Raw genomic sequence first — 17,556 nt, 5'->3', positions numbered from 1 at the left:
AATTTTTAGGTGAATAGAATGATATCATCATTCAGATTTCATAAGGAAAGCAGGTAATTGAATGGGTTTCTCAGGGAAGACCTTCATCAACAAAATAAGACTGAAATAGAGGTTACCATTTTGTTCTATTTAAGTTGAAGTGAGGTTGGGGAGTGTGATAGATGGTAAAGTAGTTACCTGGAATTGATGTAAATCAAAAATAACTCAGGGTCAGCTGGAGAGATGGCTTAGCACTTGCCTGTGAAGCCTAAGAACTCATGTTCAACTCTCCAGATCCCATGTAAACCAGACACACAAAGTGATGCAAATGTGTAAGGATGCACATGCACACAAGGTGGCACACATGTGTGGAGTTTGATTACAGTGGCTGGAGGCCCTGGTATGCCTTCTCTCTCTCTTTTTCACATAATAAAATTGCCAGTCTATTGGGCTTGCCTCAAAAAAAATTTTTTTTTAATAACTAATGATACTATGGCAGAGCAATAATAAAGAGACAAGGTCAGACACAACCCAAAGCACAGACATGCAGTTTCTCTTGAATGCTGTCAGAGCCAGTAAAGAAAGAGAAGGATGTGCAAGAGGTAAGAGTGGTTGTGGGATCATTGGTATTAAACACTAGCAAATCATTTATCACTTACTTAGTCAAAGTATATTTGAATAGAACTTTATAAAAAATAAAGTCAAGGAACACAAAGGAGCTTTTCAAGGACTTAATAAGTAACATCTATAACCAATTCACTGGCTACGGCATCTGCTGAATAGTCCAAAGTAGCGATGGGATTTTATAGTCTTTTGTAAGATCTGTGACTAGTGCTTTATGTGGGCTTTGCCACCACAATGTTAAGCTCATGTTAAGTATCATATCCCCTGAAATCCCAAACCATAATTTCTCTTGACCAGTTGTTAAACCTCCATTATCTAAAAATTTATTTTTAAAAGTTGTGTGTGTGTAATATGTGTGGTATGTGTGTATGGTGCATGTGCATGTGTGTGCTGATACGCATGCACTCTGAGGCCAAGAAAGAGACTGGATGTTCTCCTCTATGACTCTTCTGCCTTACTTTCCTGAGATGGAGCCTCTTGTTGCGCTTGGAGCTCGTGCTGTTTCAGTTCAGTTAGATTGGCCGAACTGCAAACCCCAGAAATCCTCTTGACTCTGTCCCACTTAATACTGGTGTTCTGATCATTCCTGGCTTTTTAAATACATGCTGAGGAGCAAGGTCTTGATGCTTGTGCAGGAAGCATTCTTACTCACTGAGCATCTCCTCAGCCCCTGTTGAAGCTTTTGAACCCTCTTGTGTGTTTTCCTTGGGATTAGAAGTTTATGAATGTTAACTACGAGTGTTTCTAGATTATTCTTGTAAACATTAATTCCTGGGGCTGATACAAAAAGTAAATAAATAGAAGCATTGGGATTAGTGGTATGGGTTTTGTAGTATGGTCAGCACACTGAGGAATATGGTAGTATATGAAGTTATACATCCTCATTGGAAATCCATATGCCCATTAATGTATAAAATCTATTAAAAGCCATGTGGGCATTGTACAGATTGCTCAGTGGTGAAGGCCTCAGCCTACAAAGCCCAAGAACCCAGGCTCAATTCCCCAGCACCCATGTAAAGCCAGCAGAACAAAGTGGCACATGCAGTAGGAGTTCTTTTGCAGTGACTAGAGGTCCTGATGCTCCCTTTCCACCCCCTTTCTCTTTCTCTCCCTCTCTCTCCCTCTCTCTCTCTCTCTCCCTCTCTCCCTCCCTCCCTCTCTCTCTCTCTCTCTCTCTCTCTCTTTGTTTGTGTGTGTGTTCTCTCTGTCTCTCATTTCTTGCAATTAAATAAATAAATAAATATTTAAAAAATTTAAAGCCATGTGGAATGGGTGGGTATTATTTTCTCTAAATCCTACACTGTACAACCATCACTGCTACCCAGGTTTGGTTCTACACAGAATTAGTATCTCTCAGAATCTGCTTTGGGAAATAGTGTTACATTTGAGATATGTTCAGAATGAAGAAGAAACAGTATGAGAATGCATTCTTTATGAGTGTGTTATTGAGTACTTCTGAGAAAGTAGGGTAACAAAGGATTGGTTAAGGATATAAGGTGAGGGCTGTAGAGATGGTTCAGTGGTTAAGGCATTTGCCTGCAAAGCCTAATGGCCCAGGTTTGATTCCTCAGTACTCATGTAAAGCCAGATACATGTGTTTGGAGCCTGTTTGCAGCAACTAGAGGCCCTGGTGTTCTCATTTATTATCTCCTTTCTGATTGCAAATACATAAATTAAACAATATTTTTAAAAAAGAATATGAGGTGAGGGGATAAGGAGTAACTCATTTTGTGGAGTATTGTCTACTCTGCACAAAGTCCTGGGTTCAATCTCCAACACTACAAAAGCCAAGTGAGATTCTCTTGCCTAGAATCCCATCACTCAGGAGGTGAAAGCAGGAGGATTAAAAGTTCAAGTTGTATAGTGATGTAGAGTCCAGTCTGGGCTACTTGAGACCTTAGCTCAAAAAATAAGAATATGGCTCAGCAGGTAAGTGCTTGCCTGTGAAGCTGAAGGACCCTGGTTTGAGGCTCGATTCCCCAGGACCCACATTAGCCAGATGCACAAGGGGGCGCATACATCTGGAGTTTGTTTGCAGTGGCTGGAGGCCCTGGCGTACACATTTTCTCTCTGTCTCTACCTGCCTCTTCCTCTCTCTGTCTGTTGCTGTGAAATAAATAAAAATAAACAAAAAAATAAGAATATGGATCATAATAATTATGGACAATTGCCACAGGTATTAAAATGTTAATTTGGTACATAGAAAAGATGTAGTAAGGTTTAAGGGAAAAAAGGTTCTCTTCAAACTTGAAGAATATTTCCCACTTCTGTAATTCTTTGCAAATATTAATTTATCATACTTATTTCACACGGATTTTGTTGAATAATTAGTTAAAAACCACATGCTATTAACTTATCTGTAAAATGGTAACAAGGTTATTTATTGTAAGGTCAGAATACTGAACACACACTCCTTAACGTACACATGCACCTAGTTAGTTTCCAATAAATGGTTGCTATCATTAATAGCTTTTATTATCTTGCCCTACCCTGAAGTTGCTTCTCCTAAAGGACCTTCTTTTAGGCCTACATTTATATAACAGTTATGTTCCCCACTTAGTGCCTTAAGTTATGTTTTCTGTAGTTTTTTTTAACCTCTGTTGTAGCTTCTATATAGTATATGGCAAACATATACTTAGATTTTTATCTCTGATTATTGTCATTGTTTTCTTACCCTGTAACTGACTGTCAAAGAAAGTATACTAAACAAAAGAGATATTGCTATTTTTCATTGCTGTTCACATGTGAATAAATTATTAATACTATCATCTCTCCATTTTCTGTGTGGGAATCTTTTCATGCCACTATGCTGTCATATTACCTTTCATTTGGCTAAAACCAGCTGTAAAATTAATAAATATGCTTTACTGAGTTCATATAAACTATCACCATAAATAATGTATATCATTTGATTGGCTTTTAGTATAAATATATGTAGGGAATGGTTTATGTTGATAATTCTTAATGGCTACTTGACATTTCAAACACAGCCACGGAATTTGTTCTTTTAAGGAAAAATTAGTAAAATAATCAGAGATTTGTTGTGGAATAGAAAAGCATAAGAGTAGTCAAAAGGATTTCCTGTTAGTTCTGAATTAGCATCTAATCCATAACTTTTATATTTTAATGTTGACAGCTTCTTTCCTGTGACTCTTCACAAGCAGAGGAAATGGAAAAACTTAGACGAGAAAGAAATGATGCCTTGGAAGAAGTGAATATGCTTAAGGTATATTTTCTTCCTTTTTTTTTTTTTTTTTTTTTCCTGGCCCAGGCTTACCTGGAATTCACTATGTAGTCTCAGGCTGACCTCTAACTCACAGTGAACCTCCTACTTCTGCCTTTGGAGTGCTGGGATTAAAGGCATGTGCCACCATGCCTGGTTTATATTTTCTTCCTTAAAAAAAAATGGAAGAGAGAAAAGAATCCTATGTTAGATTTTAAAGTACTAGGGCTTAGTTTAGTTTAGTTTTAGGAAAAGTAGAATCAAATTATTTCCTTACATGCCTTTAAAAAATTATATTTCTAGCCAGGCATGGTATCACATTCCTTTAATTTCAGCACTCAGGAGGCTGAGGTAGGAGGATCACTGTGAGTTCCAGGCTAGCCTGAGACTACATAGTGAATTCCAGGTAAGCCTGGGCTAAAGCAAGACCCTACCTTGAAAAAAAAAAAAGATTTAAATTTCAAGTACATATACTCATTTCTGCTTTATAATATCCAGGTAAGATGTAGTGTGGCCAATAGGTTTTAATTAAGTTTTCTGATGTGGCTATTTCTCACCCTCCTTTTTGCTCGTATTGGTGATAATGGCCGAGAAGCTGACAAAGCAAGCTATGACAGTTTTAGATCCTCTGATATTCATTGGAAATACATTTTACCCAAGTGTAATACTGTACTTAAGGGACATTGGGCTTTGGTAATATAATCTGAAGTTAAGACATTATCCTTTAAGGGAGGAACAAAACACAGATGACCTAAATGTATTCTAGCATTTTCATTCTCTAAATGTAGTTCTGTTTCTAATAGAATATTAAATTTAAGACATATTCTAATTTTTATAGAAAGCCAATGTGGTTTCCAAATCACCAAGAAACATAACTTCTTTATTTCCCATTAATTGACCATAGAAATACATGCTTTTAGTTTGTTAAATAACTGAATATTTTCTTATTATTTAGTGTACTTTTGTTGCTATAAGTTCCTTACACAGAAAGAAACATCATTTTTCTGGCCTCTGATTTATAATTCTGCTCTCTGGTGGAAGCCAGTGTTTTAAAAATGTCCTGTTTCTTCTTTAAGAGAGTTCCTGAAGACAGCCAATTGCATTTTAAAAAGTAAATGTGTATGTGAACTAGGGGCATGTGAGAACTCCCTGTACATTTCTCTCAATTTTATAGGGACACTGAAACTGCGTTGTTGTCCAGCTGCTCTTGTCTTCTTCCATTCTCCATGTCACAATGTTGATAGGTTCAGAGCCACTGCAGGCTCATGACTGCACTAGGTGTTCATGATGGGAGGATGCCACCCCAAATACACCTACAAAAATAACATTGTTTTATACAGCTCATCTCTACATAAACCTCTTGATCTGTGGCTTGTAGTATTTGCAAAGGTTCTCAGATATTTTTCATTTCTTAAATGTTATCATAGAATTTGGCTTTTATTTGAATATTAATATTGATTACTATAATTTTAATTTAAACTGGTATAAGCCATAATCATGTCCCCTGTGGAGTCTTTCAATTAAATTCACACTTAAAAGTTCTTGAAATATAGCTGAAATGTCCTAATGTGACAAAAACTGACAACCTAGATAGAACAAATTCTCCATTTTACCATTTCCTCTATGTCAAAACCTTTTCACTGAGAACTATGTGAAAATATTCTGTGGGGCGCTGGGGAGGCGGCTCAGTGGATGAAGTACTTGCTACGTAAGTGCTGCCCAAGTTCACTTCCTGTGCCCACTCACCCGTGTGTGCTCTCCCGCCTGTCATCCCAGCACGCAGGGGGCAAGGATAGGCAATGTCCAAGGCAACCAGAGTAGCTAGACTAGCCAAACCATTCAAATAAGACCCGGCCTCAGTCAGGTGGAGACACCTGACAGTTAGTACATACGAGCACACACAAACATGTACATCCTACCCACATGTGAACACACATACATACACACATACATAATGCTGTTCACAATAATATCAGCAATAAGTATCATGTTTGAGGTTACGTTTATATTTCAGTTATTCTGCCTGTGCTAACTATAAACATACAGAAACAGGCTGCTAGATGAAGACCACAGAACATGGAAATGGTCTGACATCATTTTTCTTTATCCTTTATTTTATTTTAACTACTCTATTCTTCATTTCTGATTTGAGGCACATACACCTAAAAATGAAACCAAGGCAATTTTATGCCAATAGCTAACTCTTACTCTGCAGAAATGTTTCTTAAAGCTCTGTGCGTTACACTTAAAGTTTTTCGACAGAATTCACATTCCTCTTTCTTTGAAAAGGGGAATGAAAACAGGCACTTCCAATTTACAAATGTCATAATAGCAGTAATAATAATCAGAGCATAAACTGTGAAGGTGACTTCCAGAACATGAAAGTGTGGGAGGCTCAGTCTCTGGACTCCTGATCTCTGCTATCATCAGTCTTATTATCTTCATTTTCACTCACCTTCATTTTACTTGCTATGCAAGAACCAGCTAAGTAGTCCAGAAATCAGATTTCTTCTTTTTAAAAAAATATTTTATCTGTTTGAGAAAAAGAGAGAAAGAGAATGGGCATGCCAGGACCTCTAGAAAATTCCAGATGTATGTACCACCTTGTGCATCTGGCTTATGTGGGGGTACTTGGGAACTGAACCTGGGTCCTTTGGCTTTGCAGGCAACTGCCTTAACCACTAAGCAATCTCTGTAGCCCAGATTTCCTCTTTTAAACATTGTACTGTTGTTGAGTCTTTACTACTGAGTTTAATGTTCAAACTATGCCCATGTTCAAGTTTACAAGAAGATGGCTCCTAAATTACTCAGCATTTCCAATTTAGCATAGTTAGAAAGGCTGGACTTTTTCAGCATGTACTTAAACTTAATTTTATTTTCAAAGGTGATAACATATTACATTTATGTCATATTTTTATTAAAACTCATTTAATGTTTTGGTTAGAACAATCATATCCCCCTTTTTAATTTTTATTTATTTGACAGACAAAGATGGAGGGAGGGGTAGAGAAAGAAAGAGAATAGGTGCCCCTCCAGCCACTGCAAAAGAATTCCAGACATGTGAGCCCCTTGTGCACCTTGCTAACGTGGGTCCTGGGGAATCCAACTTGGATCCTTTGACTTGGCAGGCAAACGCCTTAACTGCTAAGCCATCCCTCCAACCCCACATCCTCCTTTTAATGGATAATTTGTGAAGAATAATACAAAATTAAATTAGGGGCTGGAGAGAGGGCTTAGAGGTTAAAGCACTTGCCTGTGAAGCCTAAGGACCCAGGTCCAATTCTTTAGTAACCACATAAGCCAGGTACACAAAGTGACACATGCATCTGGGTATTGTTTTATGGTGGCTAGAGGCCCTGATTCTCTTTCTTTCTCTCTCAAATAAATAAATAAAATATTAAAAATTAAATTAGGAAATTAATAGTCAATCTTGGTAGCCACCTTTAGCAGGCATTTGTTTCTTTAAAATATTTTTATTTATTTGTGAGAACCGAGAGAAAGAGAGACAGAGAGATAGAGAGAGAAATGGGTGTGTCAGGGTCTCTTACAATGCCAATGAACTCAAGGTGCAGGTATCACTTTGTGCATTTGGCTTCACCTGGGTACAGGGGAATTGAACCCAGGCTGGTACACTTTGCAAGCAAGTGCTTTTAACCATGGTGCCATCTCTCCAGCCAGGTGTTTACTTCTAATTCATACTAATAATGCTATTCAATGTGGAAGCTCTTTGGCAATTAAGATAACTGAAACTAATTTACTATTTATCCATTTTCATCCTGATAGACTTTTTAGAACCTCAGATTTTTTTTATAAAATTAATGTAACAAAATATGTCATCATCACAATTATATCCTAATTACTTATAAAGTACTTAGGAAACTATTAGCAATTGCATTTTCAGATTGTAGCAATTTGATGTTTCGGGAATCTACAACTTTACAGAGAATTAAAAATATGCTGGATACCATCATGATTAACTCAACACACTGGTTTTTCAAAACAGGAAAAATTACTGGAATCTGAGAGACATAGGAAAAAACTTACAGAAGAGCTCCAGAACGTGCAACAAGTAAGTATGGGTGTGTGCAGGACTGTGTGCTTGTGTGCCTGTGTTCTTTTGTGTGTGAAAGCATATGACATATACTTTTAAAGTAGTGATGTGTTGTAATACCCCAGGATTGGCTGCTGTAAATACTACAGGTAAACACAGTGGACATCTTAAAAACAATCACTCAGAGGTTGAAGCTGCACTAGGGCTCCACTGCAGTCACTCAGATGACTTTTAAGATACATCTGTGAAATTGTTTCCATGGACCAATATTATCAGTGCTTTTCTGTTTTCTTTTTCTTTCTTCTTCATTGCTCTTTGTTTATTTTCCCCTTTTTCTTTTTCTTTCTATACCTCATTATATTAAAAAAAAACAACAACAAAAGCAAGCAAGCATCCCACAAAAAGTAAATTCCAGAATTATTAAGTACTTAGGCCTTGAATGTTTCTGTTAGCTTTTTTGACAATTTTAGGTTTGGAGGGGAGGTAAGAGTAAAGGGGAATTCAAAATCTGATCTCTAAGAGGGTTCTAGCACTGGGGAATTGAACCTGGAAAATGAAAATAAATGAGCTTCTTATAGAATCCAACTAAAACAGGTGAACTGTAAAATCTACAATAGTAATCCTTCCTGACTTCCCAGATTTACAAAAAGACCTTGAGTCTAGTGAACACACAGGCTAAGTGGCCACAACCCCCCCCACACACATCCTCCTCCCACCCCTTCACTCACTAAAAGAAAGGAACTCAGGCTCCCTGGAGAAGTGACTGACATCCGGATATGGGGATAAGTACAGGATAAGCCTAGAACGTGGTACCAGAGAGAATAAGGAAGTGCCCGAATTGACAGATGCGCATCCCATGTGACTGCTCAGTGGCCCTTGTGCTGTGCAGGAGCTCTGCTGCCTGTGTCTGGAAGAACAATCATACACGATAAACCACTGAAAGTCAGTTATTCACAAGTGCATATGCTTTGCAATGAGACTGGCCAGCTGAAGGGCGGGAGGAGCACTTGCCAGAGGGAAGGTAGAGTGCTGACTGGCAGCCCCACGGAAGACACTGGATTTGGTAATAAGTGTTTTGTAATTTATTCGCTTTTATTTTTTATTTTTTGTTTTTTTTTGAAGTAGGGTCTCACTCTAGCCCAAGCTGACCTGGAATTCACTATGTAATCTCAGGGTGGTCTCAAATTCACAGTGATCCACCTACCTCTGCCTCCCAAGTGCTGGGATTAAAGGCATGTGCCACCACATATGGCTACATTTTATTTATTTTTAAAGAGAATTAAAAAAAAAAATTAGAGTGAGAAGGAGAGAGAGAGTGAAACTCGATGTGCCAGGGCCTCAGCCACTGTAGTAGAACTCCAGATGCTTGCATTACCTAGTGGGCATGTGCAACCTTGTGTTTGCCTCACCTTTGTGTGTCTGGCTTACGTGTGATCTGGAAAGTCGAACTTGGGATCTTAGGCTTCTCAGGCAAGCTCCTTAACTGCTAAGCCATCTCTCCAGCTCTCAATTTATTTTAACAAAGCTTGAATTAAGGTCAAATTAAGATGCTTAATGTAGGAGGACATTTTAATGTAGTCCAAGACTGCTACATAGTTACATGGTTTTAACTCTATAAACTCCCTATAAACCACTACTAATTATAAGGGGAAATGGTAATTACACACTTGAGAACTGAGAAAACAATCTTATTTTAAAAGTTGTTTTCACCAAATGAAGGAGTCATGTGTGATAACCTAAAAGGACACAGTGTCACCTGTGTTTTAGTCTGACTGGGAATGCATAACCTGAACCTACCCAGCCACGAGAAGAAACTGGCAAAGTGTGTGTGTGTGTGTGTGTGTGTGTGTGTTGTTGGGGGTGGAGAAGTTGTATTCCTCAGAAATGTCAATCCCAGCCTGATGAAACATTTGACATTGAAAGAGGTTTATGAACCGGGAGTGGTGGCACACACCTTTAATCCCAGCACTCGGGAGGCAGAGGTAGGAGGATCACCGTGTGTTCGAAGCCACCCAGAGACTACATAGTGAATTCCAGGTCAGCCTGGGCCAAAGTGAGACCCTACTGCGAAAAACCAAAATAAATATATAAATAAAAACGAGGTTTATGAGGGGCTGAGTTGCTGGCTCATTTAAGCATGTGGCCCTGAATCTCAATACCACCCACCCTTATAAAAGGCTGGATGTGGCGACACATGCCTGCAATTCCAAGGTTGAGGGTGCGGAGACAGTTGACAAACCCTGAGGTTTGACAACCAGGTAGCCCAGTGGAATGAGTGAGCAGTAGGCCCCATGAGAAACTTTGTCTCAAAGTAAATTAATTAATTAATTAATTAATTAAAAAAGGTGAAGAGCACTAAGGAAGACACTATTATTGGCCTCTAGCCTTGACACATGCACACACATGTGCAGTGCCCCATATACGTAGGAACTGCATACATACTACATACACACAGCAAAAAAAAATCAAAAGTAAAAAAAAAGGTTAAAGAGACATGAAATCAAAATACAGTACCTGACCCTCGCATCCTGTCCTGGAGTGGTACAGTGTTACAAAGGGACATTGTTAGGTGATTTGGCAAAACTGAAATACAAATGATAAATTAGATGAATTTATTTGATCAAATTTAAATTTCTAATTGGACTGTGTAGTTTTAGAAGACATTTAGGAAATATTGATGTACTGAAAGATAAAAGCCCATGATATAAGGGACTTACCCTCAACTGACTAAGAAAAAAATATATGTATTTAGGTGTGAATACAGATAGAGGAGGGGAATTGAGAGCATGCCAAATCCTAACAACAACTTCTAAATGCCAGGACTTTATAACAGTATCTTATTTCTCATTATAAACATGCTGGCAAAGTTTGAATTTGGTAAGTTAGGTAGTTCTGCATGAAGGCTATGAGAATGTTCACTACACTACTGTATTTCCACAAATGTATGTTTGAAATTATTTCCAAATTAAAAAATTATTACTCTATTTTAAGTCAATTTTTAGACTCTTTTAAAAGATGACTAATTTTATTGATAATTAGGAAATTGAAAGATCTTTCAGATTTTTAAATTTTATTATTTATTTGAGAGAGAGAAAAAGAGACAGATAGAGAATGGGCATGCCTGGGACTATAGTCACTGCAGATGAACTCCAGATACATGCACCACCTTGTGAATCTGGCTTTACGTGGGTACTGGGGAATTGAACCTGGGTCCTTAGGCTTTGCAAGCAAACGCCTTAACCACTAAAACATCCCTGTAGCCCTAGACTTTTTTTTCATGGCAGGGTGTGGAGACAGGGTCTCACACGATAGCCCAGGATAGCCTGGGACTCATACTATAGCCCAGACTGGCTTCAAACTCATGGCATTTCTTCTGCCTCAGACTCCCAAGTTCTGTGATTACAGTTGAAATTGATCGATTATGATTACAGGTTGATAAGCCTCTTCAGTTCTCTCATTTCTGTGCCTTCAGTACCTGCATCTAGCCAGGACATTTTACACTTTAGTGTATCTTTGTTTCATGAAAATCAACATTTGTAGATATTCCCTGAATTTTTCTCTTTTTTCCCCCCATTTAATGTCCCTAGGTAGGTTCTAATCTGAAAACTTTTGTGTATAAAGTCAAGTCAAGCATAGTTTTTTACTCCATTTAATTAAAAATTTCTTCCCTTGTAAATGTTTGGAATCTATTAGCTGCAAGTTTACAATGATGTTTTCTGAAATAATTACATGGGGGGTGGGCGACTTATGACAGGAACCTAAAGAAAAATAGTCTTTTGTTCTCTTTTCAGCAATGCCTTCATTTTCCCATGAGGCACACTTGTGCTTATTTCTCTGAATGGATTATTTTCAGTCATTAAAAAGGTCAGGTCTGCTTTCATAATAATTATTAATATGAGTCAACAGGGATTATAATAAGTTGAAAACAAACAAGCTGCAAAAATGGTATATGGTGAAAAGTGAATTGGCATGAGGGTTAATATCATTGACAGTGAGCTTTCAAATTAGACCATGTAGGTTTATACCGGATCCCTTCCCCTTTGTTAGTTTTTGACCTTCAGCAAACTATGTCTCCTTTCTAACCCTATTTCCTCCTCTGTAAAGTCGGCTTAATAAAAGGATGCTTCCCAAGAATGTCAGAAGAATTAAATAAGAAAACATGCATAGCATATGGTGTTTGTCACCTATAGTGTCTACTCGTTTATGAACTGTTATGGTTCTTACAAATAAGAGAAGAAAATGCTAGAAGGTGAAAATGATTTGTTTTACCATTTCAGTTAGAGGGATTAGGAGGCTTCTCATCCACAAGGCAGCATAGGAGCTGTGCCAGGCATAAATAGGAACCTTCATCCTGGGCAATGTAAAAAGTGTAAGAATCATGTCATAAAGGTTCGAGATGCATGTCTTTTGGGTTAAAATAAGCATTCTTGTCTGTTCAGTTTTCACTGAGCAAATGTGTTAATGTATCCTTAGAAAATAAAAGTTATGTTATATGTTCTTTCACCATCATCATTACCAACATGTGAGAAATAGATGCCAGGAAATGACACTCGGGTTGATAATGTTGAGACCAAACTACATAAGTAATTGAATGTCAATCTAAGACTTTGAACAGTAGACTGCTAGCAAAGATATTTGAAAAGGGACAAAAATTAGTTTGTTTCACATGTACCCTTGTCACACTCTCCTTTTCACTTCACTTCCAATGTGCCCACTCTACACAACCAGAACAGAATTTTATTTTTATTGTGCGTGTGTGCATGTGTGTGTGTGTGTGTATGTGTGTGTGTGTGTGTGTGTGCGCATCAGGACGTCAGAGTCTCCTGCCGCAGCAAATGAACATATGGTTGTGTCCCTTTTTGCATCTGGCTTATGTGGGTGGCTAGGGCCAGCAGGCTTTGCAAGAGCACCATATGTTACCACTCTTCACCCCAGCCATCCCTGGTCCTGCCATTCCTCGCCTGCCTGTGGCATGGTCTTAGCTTCCTCTTGGATCACACAGATTTTCCCCTTAGCCTTGCCCCAGCACTACTGAATCTGAACATGACAAACAGAAATATCTTAATAAAACTTGAGATAGACCTCCACTGGACCTCACATCTTACTCAGTGAAAGTTAAAAATGCTATAAGAGGATACCTCAAGTCAGTGACAAAGGCTGTGAGGGCCCTGCTCACACCTACCACCCTGCCCTCCACCCTCACATTTCACCTGCCCAGTGGCTTCTTCTCACACTTAATCTCACCTCCACTTCCTTTTCTCTAGCCACTCTGGTTCTGTCTGCACCACCACCCCACTAACAGAGTACACGCACTCACTGTGGGTAGAAGAGCGTTGTGTGTTACTGATCACTTTCTTTTTTCTCCTACAACTTAACTTATTGGTTTCCCCACTACATTTACCTACAAACTACAGAGTGAGCTTCATGAGGGCAGCCACCTCTGAGTTCAGTCATGAAAAAACAACCACAGAGTAGATGTTCAAATATTTGGGGAGCTGAGGGAGGAACAAACAAAGAATATAAGATTAATTTGACAGCAGATCTGAAAGTAACTGAAGATCAAATTAGCAACTATTGTCTAGGATAGCACTATGCAATAGAAAAATGAAAATCACTTTCATATTATTGATTTTTTTTTTTTTCGAGGTAGGGTTTCACTCTAGCCCAGGCTGGCCTGGAATTCACCATGGAGTCTCAGGGTGGCCTCAAACTCACAGTGATCCTCCTACCTCTGCCTCCCAAGTGCTGGGATTAAAGGCATGCGCCACCACGCCCGGCAATATTATTGAATTTTTAATTTTACTTTAAATTTTAATTTTACTTTAAAAGTGAAAATACAGTAAATTAATTTTGATATATTTTTCTTATTATTTTGCATCCAAAATATTTTATCATGCAATCAGTTTAAAATTTTATAAATATTTTTAAATATGCTATGCTAGGGAGATAGCTCACCAGTTAAAGTCACCTGCTTGCAAAGCCTTCCAGCCTGGGTTCAGTTCACTCGCCACCCACATGAATTTGGACAGGCATTCATTTGTACTGATAGGAGACACTTGTGCTCATGCACGCGCACACACACACACACACACATACACACAGTAAGAGTTATCAAATTTTTGTTAATGAGATATTCTTATATTCTACTTTCAGTTTCTTTGAAATGATGTTAATTTTGTATTTACAGAACATTTCAGTTATTACACTGAATTTTGACTGGAAATACTGGGTCGGTGTTTTAATGCAGCAAAATTTGCCACTGAATAAGTAAATTCACACACTTAAATTATTCCAAACTTACACTGAAAGATTGTAATAACTGAGTTAAATACCAGTGTGATTTTCTTTCAACATTTGTTTCCATGTTCACAAATCCTTTCATTTGGTTAGAAATATTTGTGTTTAAGCAACATCTTTCAAAACTACATCTGCTTAAATATATTCAGTAATCCTTTTCAACTTAGTAATACTAGCATCAAATTCAAGGTATATTACACATAAGTAATGAGGGAAACTCTGGTAACAAAACATGTTTCAAAATTGTTTTCATTTTATAGCCACTTTATAATACTGTCAATAACTGGAATTTACATTTTTATGTATGCCAAAATATATAAAATTATTCTTTCTTTAAAAGTTCAATGCCAGTTTAAGTTCTTATAGTTTTCCAACTTCACAGTAAGATTTCCCCATTTTTGAGAGTCACAGATTTAGCTCATTTGCACACAGTGTGGTATTAATGTGAAAAATATAGATCACATTTAAAATTATTGAATGACAACGTAATAACTTTATCCATTACAGTTTTTATACAATCAACGTCAGAAAATTCAGCAGGATTTTTTTCTCAATGTTTAACTTACAGTGGGATAAAACAATAAAAATCTCTGATTTGAAAATATTAATAAATTTAGATTTTTGGTTCAACATAGCTAGAAAACTATGTGCCATGATAAAACCTTGTTTTTCATTATCTAGCTGACATGGCTTTTTAAAAATATTTATACTGAATGTTTCAGGAGCTTTTCTTAGGTTGCAAATCAACATTTCATCAAAAAATTTGTAAGTTCTTTGAGATACTACATGCATGAAGTCCAAGTTGAGTAATGACTTTCCAGACACTATTTACCCAAAGCTAGAAAAAAGTACTTGATCTTCAACTTATTTTTCAATTGCTCATTGATATTGTTAGACATGTCCTAGAGCGTATGGACAATTATTTTGTAACTTACTTTATTGTATTTATTTTTCAAATATAACTTTTAGTATTCTAAAAATATTCTTATTTGTGTGAGGTGGGGCCTGTCAGGGTCTCCTGCTGCTGCAAATAAACTCCAGATACATATGCCATGTTGTTGTCTGTCTGTCTATGGGTACTGGGGAATTGAACCCAGGGCTGCAGGCTTTGCATGCAAGCACCTTTAACCATTGAGCCATATTCCCAATCCTGAGTCTTTTTATAAAACCAGAAATTACTACCTCAATTTAAAAATGACTTCCTGTCTGGCGAGATGGCTTAATAGTTAAAGTACTCGCCTGCATAGCCTAAGAACCCAGGTTCAACTCCCCAGAACCTATATAAGCCAGATACACAAGGTGACACATGCGCATGAGGTGGCACTTGTGTCTGGAGTTCCATTGCAATGGCTGGAGGCCCTGGCATGCCAATTCTCTGCCCCTCATAAAAAATAAAAATGCCTTCCTCTCCAAATCTGCAGTTTACAGCTTGCCAGAGCATTAATCATACATGAATGTCAAAAGAAATCTTACTATAAACTTCATTATACAGCTATAAAACTATGTCTTAATATTGCTTACTTTTATATGCTGAAAACAATTTCTTGCACACCGAATAAATATCTTTGGAAAATCCAGTTGTGTTCATGAAACATACATTACTTCCTCTGGTGTGTTTCTGTTCTGCCCTCATTGCTAGTCAATTCATCTCTGCTTTATTCTATATTAACAAAATAATATAATTTTTATGAATTATTTGTGAATTTTTATGAATTAATTATTCTGATAAAATAATATTTCAATTTAGTTACCAATTTTGAGATTATAATGTACTCATATTCTTTATGTTAAATATACTACTAAGTGCAATATATGTACACAATGATACTAATTTAAAAAAAATCAAAGTATTTACACTGACCAGATCTGACATGCATTTATGTTTACTTCTCAAGTTACTCATATGTCTGACCCAGAAAGTAAAATTAAACAATAGTATCCTACATTATGCATTCGCTTCAAGTCAAATATAATCCTACCCCCAAAAAGTGTTGTTTGATGAAAAAAAGCAGTTCTATACTTTTGTTTTTCATTTAGAATATAAACTAGTTAATAAGTCATGTTCTCAGTTAAACATCTATATTCCATATGTTTTGTAACCACACATAACTAATGACCATCCTGCTCAGATGGTGCTTATCTGAACTTTGCATCTTGCTACTCACAGGGAGGGTCAGCCGCAGCAGCAGGGTTGGACACACTTGGGACATAGGGATGTGGTGTCTGGGGGTTACCCTCGGGCATTGGAGCAGTCTAAATGGCACAGTTGGCAGGTGGTCTGGATGTCCTTTAAAGTCTGCAAAGTGCTTATCCAGATCTTAGGTGGACTTCACTGGACAGAAGCAGTGGGGATATAGCAATGGGATCCATGTGAACGGACAGCAGGGTGAAGTCACCCTGAATAAGGGGTGATAGAATGTGCAGTTGGAAACCGAGCAGCCGAGGCTTTGCCTCCCGGTGGCTGAGAAGCAGAAGTGGTGCAGGCAACCAAACAAGATAAATGAGAGTGAGGGAGAAAATGTGGCAGCTAGTGTTGGATTTTATTGTACATGGTCCATACGAAACAGTGATTAAAAATAACCTCCTAAGCTGGGCCTGGTGGCACACGCCTTTAATCCCAGCACTTGGGAGGCAGAGGTAGGAGGATCACCATGAGTTTGTGGCCACCCCGAGACTACATAGTGAATTCCAGGTCAGCCTGGGCTACCGTGAGACTCTACCTCAGAAAACCAAAAAAATAAAATAAAAATAATAAAAATACACCTGTCTTGTGTGTACAAACCCACATGTGTACACACCTATCTTGTGTGTACAAACCCACATGTGTACACACCTGTCTGTGTGTACAAACCCACATGTGTACACACCTACAAACCCACATGTGTACACACCTGTCTGTGTGTACAAAACCACATGTGTACACTCCAAAAAGCCATTAATCAGAAACATAAGAAAAGGCAGCTCATTCTAAATCAAACCTACACCACATATACCCTTCAGCTTCTTTTTTTTTTTATGTAGAATGATAGTCTGATACTGGGTTTGATGATAAAGACATGTTAATGAAAGAGATCCTATGCTTTAGTGAATGAGTCTTTTAAAATTATGAATTAGTGTGTATAAATCTTCTCTAAAAATTTTAAGAACCAGAAACCTGAACTATATATAAAATGTAGGAGAATTTCTTCCCTCTTGACATTATATCAGTATGGTGCTAATGATGACCCTATACATATCCTTCACACACTGAGAAAAATTATTGAAAACACCACCAGACTGAATTTGAATTTCTTTTTCAGTGACAATTACCAGTACCTAGCAACAATCTCTTATCTATCATTTGTATCACTGAACTATGTTATATCCTCCCAAAGAGAGGAGA

The 17,556-nt window shown here is 37.6% G+C and overlaps 1 protein-coding gene across 6 annotated transcripts in view; it reads left to right on the top strand.

The window, feature by feature from the left end:
* Stxbp4 (syntaxin binding protein 4) overlaps positions 1-17,556 on the top strand; it is a 177,411-nt gene that overhangs the window by 66,725 nt on the left and 93,130 nt on the right. For all 6 annotated transcript variants that reach the window (XM_045158084.1, XM_045158082.1, XM_004669983.2 and 3 more), the window contains 2 exons: positions 3,740-3,829; positions 7,830-7,895. In XM_045158084.1, coding sequence (XP_045014019.1) covers positions 3,740-3,829; positions 7,830-7,895 — 156 coding nt within the window. The remainder of the gene's footprint in view (positions 1-3,739; positions 3,830-7,829; positions 7,896-17,556) is intronic.

Source organism: Jaculus jaculus, chromosome 9, assembly GCF_020740685.1.
Source record: "Jaculus jaculus isolate mJacJac1 chromosome 9, mJacJac1.mat.Y.cur, whole genome shotgun sequence".
Lineage (NCBI taxonomy): Eukaryota > Metazoa > Chordata > Mammalia > Rodentia > Dipodidae > Jaculus > Jaculus jaculus.
The sequence above is the reverse complement of the archived record's forward strand: the minus strand, read 5'-3'. Positions and strand labels throughout refer to the sequence as shown.